The sequence below is a fragment of the Lampris incognitus genome, chromosome 3, assembly GCF_029633865.1.
Source record: "Lampris incognitus isolate fLamInc1 chromosome 3, fLamInc1.hap2, whole genome shotgun sequence".
Taxonomy (NCBI): domain Eukaryota; kingdom Metazoa; phylum Chordata; class Actinopteri; order Lampriformes; family Lampridae; genus Lampris; species Lampris incognitus.
In genome coordinates this window covers 26,202,663-26,221,198 of record NC_079213.1, presented here as the reverse complement: position 1 = coordinate 26,221,198, position 18,536 = coordinate 26,202,663, and the positions used below count along the sequence as shown (strand labels likewise).

The following is an 18,536-nucleotide window of genomic DNA, read 5'->3' as shown; positions in this document are numbered from 1 at the left end:
TACATATTTTTTTTTCTTTTTAGAGAAATATAGTCGGTAGCCTATAACTACATCGATTTTACCAATAAAAAGTAAGCAAAATGTATTATAGGTATTTATCTAACTTAAAAAAAAGAGTGGTTGTATGTATGTCCAAGTTTCATAACAAACGAATCTTGCTCAGCAATCGTCAGATTGGTCAACAACTGTTTGGGCGGGCTGATTGAAAACGGTGGGAATATGGTGTCCATGGCTGCTTGCGGGGAGACGGAGCAAACGATTAAAGTTGTTATTTAGTAAAATTTGAACAAGTTTTATTTCATATCTTGGATGGGCTCAGGCACTGTCTAGTTTATGAGAATGACCGCCGACTAACGTCAGATCGGCAAAGCTGGGCGGACAGCCATTCTTCTCCATTAATCCATGGTTTGCATGGTAGACACGTTTCTATAGACCAACCTCGAAACAAGAGCTAGTAAAATTAATTGGGACCTCTTCATTAAAGTCATGGACCGACCACCACGGTTTGTAATGTTATTTAATCTGTTTTATTCAGATTGCCTTCCTGTTTTTTTCCCGTTGCTAACGTGATTTTGTTTTGGTTGACAGGAAGACAAAGGTCGTGAATTATTGTGATTCAAATGACTTTGATGATAATGGTGAGTATATTATTGCACCTTGATTCATTAACTTCCTGGTTTAACGAGTTTATACTACACTAACAACTTTATTTGAGTAATAGTCCACTTAGCTATACACTCACTGGCCACTTTATTAGGCAAACCTGTCCAACTGCTCGTTAACGCAAATTTCTAATCAGCCAATCACATGGCAGCAACTCAATGCATTTAGGCATGTAGACATGGTCAAGACGATCTGCTGCAGTTCAAACCGAGCATCAGAATGGGGAAGAAAGGTGATTTAAGTGACTTTGAACGTGGCATGGTTGTTGGTGCCAGACGGGCTGGTCTGAGTATTTCACAAACTGCTGATCTGGGATTTTCACGCACAACCATCTCTAGGGTTTACAGAGAATGGTCTGAAAAAGAGAAAATATCCAGTGAGCGGCAGTTCTGTGGGCGAAAATGCCTTGTTGATGCCAGAGGTCAGAGGAGAATGGCCAGACTAGTTCGAGCTGATAGAAAGGCAACAGTAACTCAAATAACCACTCATTACAACCGAGGTATGCAGAAGAGCATCTCTGAACGCACAACACGTCGAACCTTGAGGCAGATGGGCTACAGCAGCAGAAGACCACACCGGGTGCCACTCCTGTCAGCTAAGAACAGGAAACTGAGGCTATAATTCGCACAGGCTCACCAAAATTGGACAATAGAAGATTGGAAAAACGTTGCCTGGTCTGACGAGTCTCGATTTCTGCTGCGACATTCGGATGGTAGGGTCAGAATTTGGCGTCAACAACATGAAAGCAGGGATCCATCCTGCCTTGTATCAGTGGTTCAGGCTGGTGGTGGTGGTGGTGTAATGGTGTGGGGGATATTTTCTTGGCACACTTTGGGCCCCTTAGTACCAATTGAGCATCCTGTCAACGCCACAACCTACCTGAGTATTGTTGCTGACCATGTCCATCCCTTTATGACCACAGTGTTCCCATCTTCTGATGGCTACTTCCAGCAGGATAACGCGCCATGTCATAAAGCTCGAATCATCTCAGACTGGTTTCTTGAACATGACAATGAGTTCACTGTACTCAAATGGCCTCCACAGTCACCAGATCTCAATCCAATAGAGCACCTTTGGGATGTGGTGGACCGGGAGATTCGCATCATGGATGTGCAGCCGACAAATCTGCAACAACTGCGTGATGCTATCATGTCAATATGGACCAAACTCTCTGAGGAATGTTTCCAGTACCTTGTTGAATCTATGCCACGAAGGATTAAGGCAGTTCTGAAGGCAAAAGGGGATCCAACCCAGTACTAGCAAGGTGTACCTAATAAAGTGGCCAGTGAGTGTATATCAGGGGTCATGCAGAGCAAAACTTTCCATCTCATAACTAAAGTCTAGTGTTGGGCAATATGGACAATATTATTATGATAATCGGGGAATTTTACACGGTATTGATATATATTTTACGATATCTGCTTACAGATGCAGAAATACCATGTTTAAGGGCTCATCTGAGGTCCATCACATTGAACTGTTTGATAATGTGAAGTAGAATATCAAACCAAAACTAGTTTTTGAACAATACTGCCTCAAATGTCTTTATGCATGCTCAATGATCCAGGTAAGAAAATCAAAGATTGAATCAGTTCATCTATTTACAACGTTTATTGACAGATACGTTTCATCACTCTTCAAAGTGACCTCTTCAGTCTAAACTAACTGCAAGTATCCCCACCCTTTTAAACAAACAATACAGTTGCATAACAACCAGTTTCATATGCAAATATGAACGTGACCATTAACTAGCGTTTCAATGGCCATGTGTACTATTCACAGAGGATTGGGGAATTTTGCAATCTCAGCATTGTAAAATAGCAACAGGTGTACTCTTACCCCCCCCCCCCCCGCTGCAGGGATGGTCGTTCCCTCTTAACATAGATGGCCTCTTTGACTCCCCGTTCAAACCAGCGTTCCCTGTCAAGGATGTGCACATCCTCATCCTTGAAAGAGTGGCCACTGGCCTGTAGATGGGTATAGACATCTATGTTAAGAGGGAACAACCATCCCTGTACTGTGTGTGTGGGGTGGGGGTGGGGGGTAAGAGTACATCTGTCGCCACCTTACAGTGGTGTGATTGCAAACATTCCCAAATCCTCTGTGGATTGAACATGGCTATTGAAACTCTAGTTAATGGTCACCCCTGTATTTGCATATGAAACTGGCAGTTGGTTTTGGTCGTTATGCAACTGTATTATTTATAAGGGTGGGGATACCTGCATACTTCCTGTTGGAAGTATGTCGAAGCAAATTACATCAGTGTCTGAGATTTAAATAAAATAATGTTATCTTTGTTTCGAAACTGTGTGTGAGTCGGCCCTGTGATGGACTGGCGGCCTGTTCAGGGTGTCTCCCTGCCTGCCACCCAATGACTGCTGGGATAGGCTCCAGCTTCCCGCAACCCCAACTGGGATAAGCGGCTTGGATAATGGATGGCTACCCACAGTCAGTCAGACTGAAGAGGTCACTTAAATGAGTGATGAAACGTATCTGTCAATAAACGTATCCAGATGAACTGATTCAGCCTTCTTTGATACTTCCTCAAATATTTTAGATATCATTTTGTGAGAAATTTCAGGTAATAGACTGTCATGTCATTACTATCAATTTAGACAACAAAACTGTGCATCACGCTATAACAATCTCTGAATTTCATTCCAATACAATATCACTGAAAGACGATAAATGATAATATTGAATTATTGCTCAGAACCTACTAAAAGCTATATGAACTATAGTTCATTGTCTGTAGGTGATGGATAATATTTTGTATTAGTGAAGTAGATTTCATTCCCCTCAGATCAGGCATCTTACATCAGAAATATTTCCTCATCACAGCACACAACATCTTTCTTACCAACAAAATGTATTTCTTTATACCATGTCTTCATTCTGAACAGATGAGGATTTTCTCTCTGCAAAGGCACCGCCCAGCAAGAAAGCCAGAGAGGGTGTGAAACAACAAGAGCAGAAGAAATCATCAAGCAAGTCCTCCAGCCAAGAGACTGATTCAGAGGCCAGAGGGAGCAGTAAGAGCAGGTGCGGTGCCAAGTAATCTTTGTATAAATGTGTACATAAAGACCGAAGGCATTAGACTTGATTTACTTTCCCAGCAATGCACTGTATGTAGAGTACATATCCATCTCTGTCCATATCTGTCAAGCAGAGACAGAGAAGTAGTGCAAATATGCATCGCACTGTGGAATAGAATGAGGACAAACTCAGTGACTTCAATCTACTGTAGAATGCTGTCTTTATGGACCAGGCGTTCTTAAATTCTTGTTATTGGATTTAACCTGTGATTATTGTCAAGTTTTGTCAACGTTTAGTAAAATGTTTCTGGTGGCCAACTGTATTTCTTCTGTCCCTCTCTGTCTCCAGTCCAAGCCCTCACACCTAGTTCTTGTAGGTAAAAAATACTACCAAGCCCGTCACAAGGCAATATCACGTGACACTTTTGATGTTGAATTCTAAATAAGCGCTGCAGTGATGTCAAGCTTAATGTCTGGGAAAGAAAGGGTCCTGAATCTAGTTTATTTTTATAATGAACCGGGGCACGTCAGACATCATGTCCCATTCCAAAGAACAACATAGTGTAGTGAAACATTGATCATGTCAAACCAACTCTGTCAAAGTGCAAGTTTTGATGTGTCATTGTGATGTTTTCATTAACATATTGGAATGATTACTCCTGCAAAACTCAAACATAGCATAAATGTGCTTGGAGGTTGTTTTCTGAGAGGTAAACTATGTTAAATCTGGTAAAGAGAAGAAGCATTCTGCCTGAAAAGACAGCTTGATCTTTTTAATTCAAACTTTGGATCAGTTCTTGTGTTGTATGTTTTTCCGCAGGGGAACATTGGATGACAAGTCATTTGACAGAGATCTAGAAGCAGCCCTTACACTTTCCTTGCTCCAAGCTTCAGATGGGAAACAGGACCATTTGCCTTCCAGCACAGGTTAGATTTAACACAGTAAAATGAACTTTTAAGCAGTGCAAAGCGGCACTGTTAAATAACTTTTTATTTTTATATATTTCTCTTAGAACATGTTGCGGACACACTTCCAGGAGCTGATAATGTTGATCCATCCGTTCAACGCCTTTCAAACTGCAGCGTGAACACCGCTGTTTTAGGTGAAATTTTTGCTTATCTTCTACACCATGCAGTGTATATTACAAATAATTTTCTTTAATCACACATTCGATATTCCCATGCTTGACTCTACTACAGACAATTGTTTCACATTCACCTTCAATAGTGGAAATGGGTACAGCAAGTCTTTGGGACAACTGCATATTTCCTCTCCTCAGGCCTTGACAAGATCGCAGAAGAACAGGGGTCACCTTGCCCCCCATCCAGAGAGAGAAGGGTTGTCTCCAAACCCACAGAACAGCAGAAGAGCAGTCTGAAGGAGGATGAGGACTACCAGCCAAATTTGACCCCAGGTTGTTGACGCACCCTTAATATTTGATGGACCATCATTTTGACATAGCATTTTTTACATTTTTATAAAAATATAATACCAATATCTTTACAGATTCGGAAAGTGATGATGAGTTCAGTGAGCCAGCTGAGAGCGAGGACGAGGAATTCGCTGTCAAAAAAGTAAACAAAGCAACCAAGAAAGGAAAAAAACCCAAGAATGAGAAGAGCAAGAAGCCTCCTGTCTTAAAGAAAGAAAAGCAAGCAACCAAGACCTCCAAAGCCAAACTACAGGCGACAGGGCCTCCTATCTTAAAAAAAGAAACGCAAACAACCGAGACCTCCAAAGCCAAACGGCAAGCGACAGGTCTGCTCTAGACAATCAAGACAATCTTAAAAAAAAAGCAAGCAAGTAAAAATTAGTCTCTTTTTGTACTTTTACTATGAATTTAAAAAGTGTTTTGAAAATGTCTCTCATAGCAGCCACCAAACCTGGGAGAAGTCCTCCGCTAACTAAACCTGCATCAGAACCTCGACAGGCTTTAACTCCCACCACAGTCTCCATTACTAAGCCTGTCAGTCCAGCAGGGGGCAGAATACCCAAGTGGAATCCTCCAGGTATGACTATGGCAGGCCGGTTTGTCTTTTAGACACTAGTCACTAAAAATTAGACTAGAAGTTATTTTTTTAAACACTAGTTGCTATTGAGACTGTCGCTAGATGCTATTGTACATTCACTAAAGGAAGGATATGCTTAGTAGTCTGTTGCCCTGTGATGGCCTGGCGACCTGTCCAGGGTGTCTCCCCGTCTGCCACCCAGTGACTGCTGGGATAGGCTCCAGCATCCCTGAGAGCAGGATAAGCGGTTTGGATAATGGATGAATGGATGGCTAAAAATTACACTCTCGCTCTGTTAGAATAAACACTAGTTACTAATTGGCTTGACTAGTCACTTTTCTCTTTAACTAGTAACAATTCAATAAACACTAGTTCTTGTATTTTACTAGTAACTGTCTTAAAAAAGCGCTAGTCACTCTTATAAAGGATCTTCTTTTTTAGCAACTACTAACTTCACAACAGCAACAAGTGTCTTAAAAAAAAGAAAGAAGTACTGTTATTTGATTTTTAGTGACTAGTGCCTAAATGCAACCCAGCATAAAAAAGATGGCTGAGGTGATTAGCCTTAGTGATTAGCATTAGAAATTAAACATTTGTGCTTATTTTTTCAGTATTTAAAAAAAATACTAGTAATTATTCTGGCTGTCTCTTTGTCGCTATTGTAAAGTTGCTAAAATATAGATACTAAGCCTAAAAATACATTTTTACTTGTCCATCCATCCACCCATTATCCAAACTGCTTATCCTGCTGTCAGGGTCGTGGGGATGCTGGAGCCTAGCCCAGCAGTCATCGGGCGGCAGGGGGGGAGACACCCTGGACATGCTGCCAGGCCATCACCTCTAAGACAATTCTTCTAGTAGTTATAGTATATAAGTCATGAGTAATTATTCATCAATGCTAGTTTCTATTCCAGTAATTCCTAGTGAATGTCCCACTGTTACTAGTTGCTTTTGAATAAAGCTTAGTAGTTTTTCAAAAGTGACTAGTTGCTGTTCAGTGACACCACCAACACCCTCGTTTTGACTAGTCAAATCTGAAATGTTGACATCTAGTTATGACTAGTCATATTAACTAAAAAAACATGTCAAGTTAAAACATACATGTTGATATCTTCATTTGGAATAGAAACTAGATTTAATTGAAAAGCTACTTGTTAATACTGGATAACTACTAGTAATGTAGGTGTGACAAGTGAAAAGCCGAACAACTAGTCATTGATGAATAGTTACTGGTAACTCATGTATAAATGATCTGTAGAATTGGATTAACAACTAGTGTTATTTAAACAGTGACCAGTAGTTAATAAAAAGTTGATATGACACCTCATAAAGTTCGATGGATAAGCAGCGTGGTATTGTCCTAGTAAGAATATGTTAGTGCCTAGTTCCTTTAAATTATGTACTAGAAACTAAAATAAAAGAGCTAGTGTTTATTGAATTGTTACTAGTTAAAGAGGAAAGTGACTAGTCATAATCAAATTAGTAATGAATGCTTATTCTAATAGAGCTAGAGTCTAATTTCTAGCAACTAGTGACTTCACAATAGCGTCTTGTGACAGTCAGGACGGCAACTAGCGTTTAAAAAGTAAGCACTAGCGTCTAATTTTTTGAGTGACTAGCACCTTAAAGTGAATAAATTATAAAATAGCTTGCCGTAGACTATGAGGGCAAGGATGTTACTATGTGTAGAATACAAACTGTACACAATTGGAAAAAAGGAGTTGAATGGCTTGAATATGGCATTTATTAATTATATTTTCCATTGAAAATTGTCCCCAGGTCAGATCGGTGGAAGTCCCTCTTCATCACAGACTACAGTAGTGAAGTCTCCAGGACAGGGTCTGCGGCTGGGACTGTCTCGTCTGGTTCGAGTCAAACCCCTGCACCCCAGCGTCCCAAGCCATTGACTTTTACCAACGAAAACAGGCAGTGGAGCCCTGTTTTCGTTACCTTTTATAATTTCATTTTGTAGTTATGACTTTTCAAATATTCTTTGTCCTTCGGTGTCTTCATTTCGTTTGTAATAAGGTGCATTTAAACATCTCTTACATTTTTTTTGCCCTCGTTTTCAATTTTGGACATTTAAAGAAATAAAATATATTTTGACTGAAGTGATGCAGGAGGCCTTCTTCAGCTCATCTTGAAAGACCGAAAAGTGACCCTGGTCCCCTGGGTCACATTTACACACACTACTTTTTTACCCAGGCAAAGTGAGAAGATCTTGGGGTAGTCGTGTGTTTTTGTGGCTTCTTTCAGAAAATGTAAGCTTACTGCGGCTTGACTGTCAGGCTTTTGCAGTAGTGTCCACACTATTTCTGGATATCTGAATTGCATTATGTTTAACCGTGGTAGCTCACCAGCTTCTACTGACCATGGAGTGATTGTTCCTATTGGAATAGACAACAAATTCAAAGATCACCTGCTTTACTCCTGTGGTCTCATCCACGCAAAGAACATGATTTTCTTTGGCTGTAGTATCTCACTGGCTTGGTTTGAAGTAACTCACTACATATACACGCCCCCCCCCCCAGCCACATTAATAGTTGGGGATTCCATAATCAGGAACATCCTTTCTCCCAACGCAGCCACTCTGTTTCCCTGCAACCACAGTCCCTGATACCCTGAACAAAGTCCCGGGGGAGACCCGCTACCTCCCGTCCTCCACCAGGCGAGTGGTCGCTCATGTGGGGACAAATAATGCAACTCGTCTGAGTTACCCAAAGAGGATTTTATTGCGCTTTCCAGCTTTTTAAGTACTTGTGGAAAGTCTTTGTTTTTTTTTTCATCTCAGGTCCTATTCCGACACTGGACCCTGGAGCGGGGCATCTCAGCAGACTCCTCGGCCAGCACTCATGGCTCGTCTCCGCCTGTTTCGAGATCGTCTCTCCATCAGATGTGACGGGGTCCACCCAAACAAGCTGGGTAGCCGGATGCTAGCGGCTGACCTGCAGCACGCCGTGCAGTCCTCTCCACGTGACTTGACTGTTTATATCCCACGCTTCCCCTCCCGGAACCTCCACTTCCGCCTGCGGTGGCGCCCCGCCGTACTGTTCCGCCCACCGACTCCCTCTGCCGGCCTCATCTGTCATTGACCCTCTCGCCGCGAGTTTCCCCTTTATTAGGCGCCGCGCCTTTCACCCACCCGGCGTATCTAACAGTAGAAACAACAACAACCGAATATCTGGAGCAAACATCTGCAATTTGGCACGGCGGCCACGTAAAACACACATACACACACACACACACACTGTCATTTCAGCTTCCCAATGACAGTTTTGTATTGTTGGCCAATGGGCCTGTTGTTTTACCATCACTTGACAATACGATATATGTGAGGGGATTCAAAACAAATTAGCCTTATGCACACACACACACATTTGTCCATTATGAATATGTCATCATTAGCCTGTTTATCTGTCAAATGTCATAATGCATCATAGCCAACTTGTTTTGCTGGAGTTTTTAGAGATGCATGAGACTTCAGTGCTATTTCACAGCCTTCAGCCGTAGCCGTTAGTCATTGTAATACACATTATAGGAAAGTATGGGCATTATAGATGCAATAGATGCTTATAGGGCATTATAGATGCTTATAGGGCGTTATAGATGCAAGCTTCATAGGAAATGTTACCCTTACTGTTGATGATTAGAGCAGGAGACGATGGGGTTGGTATTGAACACTGGACCCATTTCATTATAGTCTAACGAGTCAGTTGGTTCTCTTTCAAAGGGGAGCAGGGACAAAGAGTTCAGTCTGTATGTCATCATTGATGCCCTGATGCCAGTTTTTATCCAAATTACAGCTGAAGTCTTTCAACAGCACATCTTGTTATGGGTAAGGTGACGAGGAGATGATCGTAGGAGACGATTCATTTTGGGAAACACGTCACTGCGGCATGCGTCGAGCACTTCAACAAGTGATGGGAAGGCCCTGGCTGCCGTGACCTCTCTCTTCAGCTGCTGTACAAACGCTTCACGTTCTGCATCTTCCACAGCGATGGAAAAGTGTGTGCTGGTGGGCTGTATTAATGCTTCGTCACCAAAAGTGTTTAACTGAGGCAAGCAAGCAGCAGCAGCAGCTCTCATAAACCCGTACCTGTCCACCTTAAAATTAGTGTTCAGTTCCATGATCTGCCTGTCTAGTATATCATTCCATATATTTTTATTTTCTTATTTGCACGTAAAGAAGTATGTGAAGAAGCAGGTAACCTAAGTTATATTTGTTCACAGCTTCCCTCCAGACAGGTTGGACCAGCTGGTGCATGAGAAGACGGCGCTGGAATCCCAACAGATCTTCTCATCTCCTTTCTGGGTGTGAACCTCAGGTATAACAGTTTGAAGGTATCACTAGACGTTTTACCACAAGGTTTAAAAAGTGTGATAAATGATGACCCCAAATTATATCATTATCAATTATATCAATCAATCAATCAAGTTGCATTTTTTTTATATCGCTTTTCTAGCTGCAACAGCCACTCAAAGCACTTTCAATTACTTTGCAAACTTCTCCGGAAACTTTTGGGTAACCTGTACTTACAACATTCCATCTAAATTGTTCTCAGTCAATGCAAAAATGATAGACTTTGTTGTATAGTTCAAGTGCATGTGTATTGTTGGAGTCATGCAAAAGAGATAACATGTATTAGTAATTTTATTAAAAGGTTAAATATTCCCTCTGAAGCACTTCTAATACATATGTATGTTTTCTTGAATGCAGGGTTTGACTGGAATTAGTGAACTGTTTCCTGTGCAATGGTGAAATAAAATGGATCAGATACACCTTTTAAAAAACGTGTCATCCATAATTTCTAACTTACCAAGAATGTAGAAGGGGACCAATTTAGCACAGATCTAAAGTGAAATACAAATCTATGTACTGGTTTTGTCTGGACAGTTTTGTGTGTGTGTGTGTGGGGGGGGGGGAGGGGGGTGCAGTACCTTCCATTAGAAACCTGACTTTCTATCATCTGGTGGAAGAGGTAAACACCGGTGCGTAATAGTTTTCGGCTGTATTATAGAAATTACTTACTCTCTCCGCTGGCATTCGGGATTTAATATGTAAGAGATATCTGTCAGAAGTAAAGACATACGAAGCAAATATTATAAATGCACATTTACTGAAATGTGCAACGTCAACCAGTCCTCGCTGGAGTGGGACCAGCCTTCCATCTGCATCTCCTGGTCAGGATGTGGAACATGATCTTCATGCCGGTGAAGGTGTTGCAGATCCTCCTCCATCACTGGGATGATCTGCTGCAGTGAATGGAGAACACCCGGCGCTACTCTACCTCAAAGGGAACGAGAAGAAGGGGAGAAGGCCTAAATCCAGCATACCAAGGCAGGTCACAAAGGTCTCAGCTACTCTCTGGGCACCACACCGTCGCTATGGGAGGGAGAATTATTATGACGGAGGTTATGGAAAATATTAAATAATTGTGGGGCATTGTTTTATGTTGACATTATGCTGCAGATATGATAAAACGAGGTAATAGGGGGGGTGCAACACTTGAGTATTTAGATTACTCCTGAAATATACTTTCATGAGTTCTTTTGCGCACAAGCACTGTAATATATTTGTAAAGACTGGTACCCTCTCGGTGCTTTGCTAGCATGTTTCTGAAAAATATTTCACAACAAATATTAAGAGCTATTTCCTCGTTGACATAAACTACATGAGGCACTAACGCCGGTAGGTTAAATGTGGTTAAGCACAGCAAGATGTCAAGAAGAGTAAAAGCAGGTGACAGCCAAACTATCCCTTATGGAAAGGTTCAATACATTCTGGTTGCGCCATTACGGAAGTGTTAAGCACAAAAGCAACTTTACTTTGATGTCTGACGTTATATACTGGTAAGCCACATGCCTAAATTCGGACAGAATCTAATTAACATTCATAATATTGATAGCGATAGGAAATGTGTTCAACAAATAATTTACTTGAATCACTGGATAATATTGATAAAACTTAATCTTATTAAACGCTGGTGTAATCTTAACGACAGATAACCGATTAATTTAACGTTAGGTTCGACTTTTGCTTTGGCGTCCGGTAACGAGCTGCCGGGGCTGAGGCGCTCTTCTCCCGGTCCTGTCAAGTTCGTAGCGCCGCTTAGCGTCACAGCTAGGCTAACGCTAGCGACTACCACCAGCGGTCCCCGGCTTCCAGCCTGCCAAGTGCCCACGGTTTCTCAAGTCAGAGCCACGCCTCGCTCCTCGCCAGCGCTACCCTCTCGTCCAAACATGGTCACGTCCGGCTCCAAAAAAACCCAAGCTGGCGATGAGGGGGAGGGGGATGGTTGACGTCATGGTGGCTGCGCCCAACTCGGCTCTGCTCAACCTCCCATGTGCATTTAAACTGACCCACAGTGCCACCTGCTGTTATGGAGTATGAATTACTCAGGGCATTTATGGAAAAATCCTTAACTCCGTCAGGGCGGAAAGAGTGCCAAAAGTCACGTGATATTTTGTCTTTGTGTGATATATTTTTCTGTACTTGTAAGACATGCTTACAAATACAATGATGTATTAGAAATATGTTGTGTTCATATGGTTTTATGTTGTGTCAAAATATGTTTGATAGATACTCAAAGAAAGTTGAATCAGTTCATCTGGACACAGCGTGTATTGCGAGAAACCTTTGATGACTCCTCTAAGCGGCTGCGTCAGTATGTCAGGATGGCCGAGCGGTCTAAGGCGCCAGACTCAAGGGTTTATTTCCTTCCACACTTGTGAGGCTTCTGGTCTCCGAATGGAGGCGTGGGTTCGAATCCCGCTTCTGACATGATTTATTGTGAACGATTTATTCACCTTGACTATCCCGTTGAAGAAAACAAAGTGCGAGACTGAAGAGGTCAGTGAAATTGAGTGATGAAACGTTTTGCTCAGTAAACGTTGTATCCAGATGACCTGATTCAACTTTCTTTCATTTTCTTACCTGGATTATTGAGCATGCATAAAGACTGATAGGTGCGTTTTTTATATGCAAAACAAAATGCATTCGTTTGTTAAGAGTTCCTGCAAACAGTGAAAGGAAGATTACAGCATTTTTATTTGCATTGCGATGTGTAGTAAATACTGCCTTTATTCAGAGAAGACTGGATCAGAGAATTAGAATCAGAATCATGTTTATCGGCCATGTAGGTTTGCACATACATAGAATTTGGCTCCGGTTTCGTGGCTCTCTCAGTGTACTTAACATAGAGTAACAACACTACAACCCAACGATCTTCAGATGCATACGCAAGGATTGACTTATACAGGCGAAATAAGAGGTGATAAAGTACAATGGAGAATAGATCCGAGATGTTGGAAAATTAGCAGGTTGTGGAGTTAGAAAACAACGAGATGTGAGAGTAGACGTAGTCGAGGTAGTTTACTAGCTCCAACTTAGCATGTCATACATTCGACAACGACACTCTACCCAGAACCGGAAGCGGAAGTGCATTATCTGACCCCTCGCCTCTTCCCTTAAAGGTACACCGTCCTCTTAGGTGAATGTCTCTCGTTATATAGATGTGGGTCACCACACAGCCCCCCCCCAGAATTCACCTACACAAAACAATGCAAAACAGCAAAAGCGCAAGTCATGAACATAAAAATAGACTCTACAACAGAACAGTCAATGACATAGTGCAAAGTCACGGGGAAAACAGGTGACGAGTCGGGGGGCGGACCCTGCGGCCATAACGGCTGCGCTTCACAGGAGGGGAAACAGATGGGGCCGAAACCCGGGCCATAGGCGGGGCCGAAGCAGGAAGAGGCAGGTGCCGGGGCCGACCTAGGAGGGCGCCCCCGCCAGGGGGGTAGGGCCAATTGCATTGGCTCCCCAATGTCCAAGTGAGCGGGCTTGAGACGGTCTATAGCGACCCGCTCCGGCCTGCCCCCCATGTCCACCACAAAGTTCTTATCCCCCGCCTCCAGGACGCGGAAGGGCCCGTCGTATGGGGGCTGCAGCGGGGACCGATGGCTGTCGTGCCTAATGAAGACGTACCTCGCCGATGGCAGATCCTTGGGGACGTAGGACCGGGGGAGGCAGTGTTGAGACATCGGAACGGGAGCGAAGGCACCTGCAGCACTCCGGGACGCACTGAGTGAGAGGCGGCCGACCAGGGAGCCGTAGCATCCGGAAGAAACTCCCCCGGAACCCACAGGGGCTGGCCATACACCAGCTTAGCGGAGGAGGTCTGGAGGTCTTCCTTCGGGGCCGAACGCAGGCCGAGCATGACCCACGGGAGCCGGTCCATCCAGTCGCAGCCAGTGAGGCTTGCCCGCAGAGCGGCTTTCATGTCCCGATGGAACCGCTCACAAAGTCCGTTACTCTGCGGGTTGTACGCCGTAGTGCGGTGGATCTTCACCCCCAGGTGCTCAGTGACCGCCGTCCAGAGCTCCGAGGTAAACTTGGAGCCCCGGTCGCTCGTGATGTCACCAGGTGTGCCGAAACGAGCCACCCAGCAGCCGATGAACGCCCGTGCTACCTCTGCTGCCGTCGTGGAGGACAAGGGAATAGCCTCTGGCCACCTGGTGGCCCTGTCCACAATAGTGAGGAGGAACGTATAACCACGGGAGGGGGGCAGGGGACCCACCAGGTCAACATTGACGTGGTCAAACCGCCTCTCTGGAACCACAAACGGCGCCAAAGGGGCCTTGGTATGGCGGTGCACCTTGGCGCGTTGGCATGCCACACACGAGCCGGCCCAGGCTCTAACATCCTTACGGAGCCCAGGCCAAACGAACTTGACGCTCACCAGCTTGGTCGAGGCCTTCACTCCCGGGTGGGAAAGGCCGTGGACGGTGTCGAAAACTCGGCGCCGCCAGGAAGTAGGCACCAGGGGGCGCGGTTGACCGGTGGAGATGTCACAGAGGAGGGTGGTGTTGGCCGCGTCGAACGTCACGTCCTCCAGCCGTAGCGCCGTAGGGGTCGACCGGTAGTCTTGAACGGTCGCGTCCTTGGCTTGGTCCGCTGCCATAGCGGCGTAGTCGAGCCCCAAGTGAACGGCGTTAACAACCGCCCGTGAAAGGCAGTCGGCGACGAAGTTATCCTTGCCCGACACGTGTTGTATGTCCGTGGTAAACTTGGAAACCGCCGCGAGATGGCGCTGCTGACGCCCAGACCACGGTTCTGAGGTTTTGGCCATACAGAACGTCAGCGGTTTGTGGTCCACGAAAGCGGTGAACTGTCGGCCCTCCAATAGGAACCTCAAGTGTCTGGTTGCGAGGAAGAGACCCAGTAGTTCCCTATCAAAGGTGCTGTATTTGCGCTCGCTCTCACGGAGTTGTTTACTGAAGAACGCCAACGGCTGCCAGCCCCCCCCCCCACCCACTGCTCACACACGGCCCCCACGACATAGTCGGAGGCATCCGTTGTAAGGGCTATGGGGGCGGCAGGCGACGGGTGAGCTAGCAGCGCAGCGTTGGCCAGCGCGGTCTTGGCGGCCACAAAAGCCTCGTCAATCCCCGAAGACCAGTCCAGCTCGTCCTTAGACTTCTTACCTCGCAGGGCGTCATACAGGGGACGCATGATGTGGGCGGCACGGGGCAGGAAACGGTTATAAAAGTTCACCATGCCCAGGAATTCCTGCAGCGACTGTACAGTGCGGGGGCGGGGGAAAATGGTGACAGCCTCAACCCTGGCAGGGAGGGGAACGGCCCCCTGTGGAGTGATGTGGTGCCCGAGGAAGGTGATGGACGATTCCCCGAACTGACACTTAGCTGGGTTGATGATGAGGCCGTGTTCGCTGAGACCGTCGAGCAGCTGTCTGAGGTGCGTCATGTGTTTCTCCGCCGACGCGCTGGCCACGAGGATGTCGTCTAAGTACACAAACAAAAATGGCATGTCGCGGAGCACAGAATCCATAAGGCGTTGAAACGTCTGCGCCGCCCCTTTAAGGCCGAAAGGCATACGTAAGAACTCAACGAGCCCAAAGGGTGTGATGACAGCCGTTTTTGGGACATCCAGTGGGTGGACCGGCACTTGGTGATACCCCCGCACTAAGTCGATTTTGGAATAGATGGCAGCGCCCGCCAGGTGGGTAGAGAAATCTTGTATGTGCGGTATGGGGTACCGGTCGGGGGTCGTGGCATTGTTTAGGCGACGGTAGTCCCCGCACGGGCGCCAACCCCCGTCGGCCTTAGTAACCATGTGAAGAGGGGAAGCCCACGGGCTGTCAGAACGGCGGACAATGCCGAGGCGCTCCATAGTCGAAAACTCCTCCCTGGCTATTGCGAGCTTGGCCGAGTCGAGGCGTCGGGCCCGGGCGTAAACTGGGGGGCCCACTGTGGTGATATGATGTTCCACGCCGTGCTTGGCCACCGCCGAGGAGAAGGTGGGTGTGGTGAGCTCGGGGAAATTTGCGAGCAGGCGTTGGCATGGATCCCCGGTGGAAAGTGTGTTAGTGAGGCACAGCGCTCCAGCCCCCCCAAGCGTGCAGGGGTATGACGCAAAAGAGACGGCATCAATCACGCGACAGTTTTTAACATCCACCAGCAGGTTGAAAGCACAGAGGAAATCCGCACCTAGGAGCAGGGTGGATACAGCAGCCATCACAAAGTCCCAGCCGAAACGTCGGCCGCCAAAACACACGTCCACATGTCTGATACCGTACGTCCGAATGGACGTGCCGTTGGCGGCGTCCATCTGGGGGCCGTGACTGTCGGTCATCGTGTCCACAGCTTGTGCTGGTAGTATGCTGCGTTGAGCGCCAGAGTCAACCAGCAGCCGCCGGCCCGACAAGGAGTCTCTGATGAACAACAGCTTGCAGTCACGGCCGGCGCCCATAGCCGTTAACGAGCGCCGGCCTTGGCGTTTCCCTGAACCCTGTAACTGCAGGGTTTGCGACACTGTTTTGCTTTTGCCCCAAACCTGGCATGGTAATAACAGAGCCCGTCGTCAGGTTGGTGGCGGGCTGTCACCGCAGCCGCGGTGTCCATATAGTCGTACACAGGTGGTGGTGGGGCGGTCTTGTGGGGTAGTAGGGCATGCACAAGCTGTTGCCGGTTGGCCAGGAAAACCCTGTCTGCTTCAGCAGCCAGAGAACGGTAGTCCTTGGAGGCGGCGAGAGGAGAACTGGCTAGTGCTGTGCGTACAGGGGCGGGGAGCTGCCTCAGAAAAATGTGTGTGAAAAGAAAGGCCGGATCAGCCGATCCCAGCACAGACAACATTTTTTCCATTAACTCAGACGGTTTGCCGTCGCCGAGGCCATTCAGGGACAGTAAACGGTCTGCCTTCTCCAGCTCCGACAGTTCAAATAATTTCAGGAGGAATGTCTTTATAGCATCGTACTTGCCAGCAGCTGGCGGAGCTTCCAACAGTGTCATTGCTCGCGCCGTTGTCGATGCGTCTAACGCCGCCACTACGTGGAAGTACTGCGTTGCATCCTGCGTTATCCCTCTTAGCTGGAACTGGGCTTCCACATGTTGAAACCACGGCCGTGGATTATGCTGCCAAAAGTCGGGTAGCTTCACAGTAGCGGCGTAAATGCTAGCGTTAGCAATAGCCATGTTGTTAGCACCGGCGTCGGGAGCGGGTACCGCGGCAGCATTATTCCCGGCGTCTTCGTTGTCAGACATACTCGTATTAGTAGTTCGATCACGTCGGGGTCACCAATGTGGAGTTAGAAAACAACGAGACAGGAGACGTGAGAGTAGACGTAGTCGAGGTAGTTTACTAGCTCCAACTTAGCATGTCATACATTCGACAATGACACTCTGTCCAGAACCGGAAGCGGAAGTGCATTATCTGACCCCTCGCCTCTTCCCTTAACGGTACACCGTCCTCTTAGGTGAATGTCTCTCGTTATATAGATGTGGGTCACCACAAGGTTACTTTTATACATGCCTGAGGTAGCGTACCAATATGCGTGCTGTAATGTCTGTAGAAGTATCTTCTCGACATAAATAATACTTTCCGAATAAAATGAGTGTGTTGTAGAGCCGAAGGAACGGAGAAGACCGTAGGTTCACACTTTAGCCGTGTAGGCAACTTTCTTTAATCAACGGTAAATCAGAGAGACAACAAAACCACAGCTCGACTGAGCAGAGGCGGCAAGAATAACCAGAAAACTGGCTGAACAACCATAACTTAACCCTGCGTTAACCTGCCAGGGCAATCCTGACTTAACCCTTAGTTCCTGGGGTGAATTCTATCCCCAATACGTGTCCACCACATGAGCCCCCCTAGAATTCGCCCTAGTAATCGAAGTCAGGCAGGCGCGGGGGGACGACAGGTCGTCCGCGGCGGCTCCGGGTAACGGGCCGGAGTGTCTCTGGGAGGCATTGATGCGGGCCTGTGGAGGTCGGCCTGAGGAGCAGAAGAGGCAGCGCGGGCCTCCACGGGGGGAGGAGGCGGAGCCGGGGGACGACCGCGACGAGGAGGTTGGGCTAACTCCAACGGCTGCGTCAAGTCCAGGTGTGCGGGTTTAACTCGGTCCACTGAAACATGCTCGGCCGTGCCCCCAAAATCCACCACCAGGTGCTTAGTTCCCCGTTCCAGGACGCGGAAGGGGCCGTCATAAGGGGGTTGCAGAGGGGGGCGGTGTGCGTCGTGACGGATGAACACGTAGTCCGCTGACTGCAGACCTGGGGGCACCTGGGACACCGAAGAGCCGTGTTGGGCGGTAGGGACGGGTGTGAAAGTTCTGACCCCGTCCAGCAAGGAGGCTCGTTGGTCCACAGCTGACCAGGGACGCGTTGCGTTGGGCATGAAATCGCCTGGGACTCGCAGCGGCGTGCCGTACACCAGCTCCGCAGAGGAGGCTTGTAGGTCTTCCTTCGGGGCGGTCCGCAGGCCCAGCATGACCCATGGGAGCTTGTCGACCCAGTTGCAGTCCTTGA

At 46.7% G+C, this 18,536-nt stretch overlaps 1 protein-coding gene and 1 non-coding gene across 2 annotated transcripts; both read left to right on the top strand.

Moving 5' to 3' along the window:
* The first annotated feature begins 210 nt into the window (after positions 1–210).
* On the top strand, positions 211–8,001 carry rad51ap1 (RAD51 associated protein 1). The gene is made up of 9 exons (XM_056277831.1): positions 211–503; positions 589–638; positions 3,567–3,705; positions 4,519–4,625; positions 4,712–4,801; positions 4,979–5,113; positions 5,206–5,457; positions 5,571–5,708; positions 7,488–8,001. Exons 1-9 carry the CDS (start codon positions 487–489, stop codon positions 7,613–7,615), a joined length of 1,056 nt encoding a protein of 351 aa, XP_056133806.1. The 5' UTR covers positions 211–486; the 3' UTR covers positions 7,616–8,001.
* Positions 8,002–12,377: 4,376 nt separating this feature from the next.
* trnal-caa (transfer RNA leucine (anticodon CAA)) lies at positions 12,378–12,489 on the top strand. Its single transcript has 2 exons — positions 12,378–12,415; positions 12,444–12,489. It is a non-coding gene; the product is annotated as a tRNA-Leu (tRNA).
* The last annotated feature ends 6,047 nt before the right edge of the window (positions 12,490–18,536 follow it).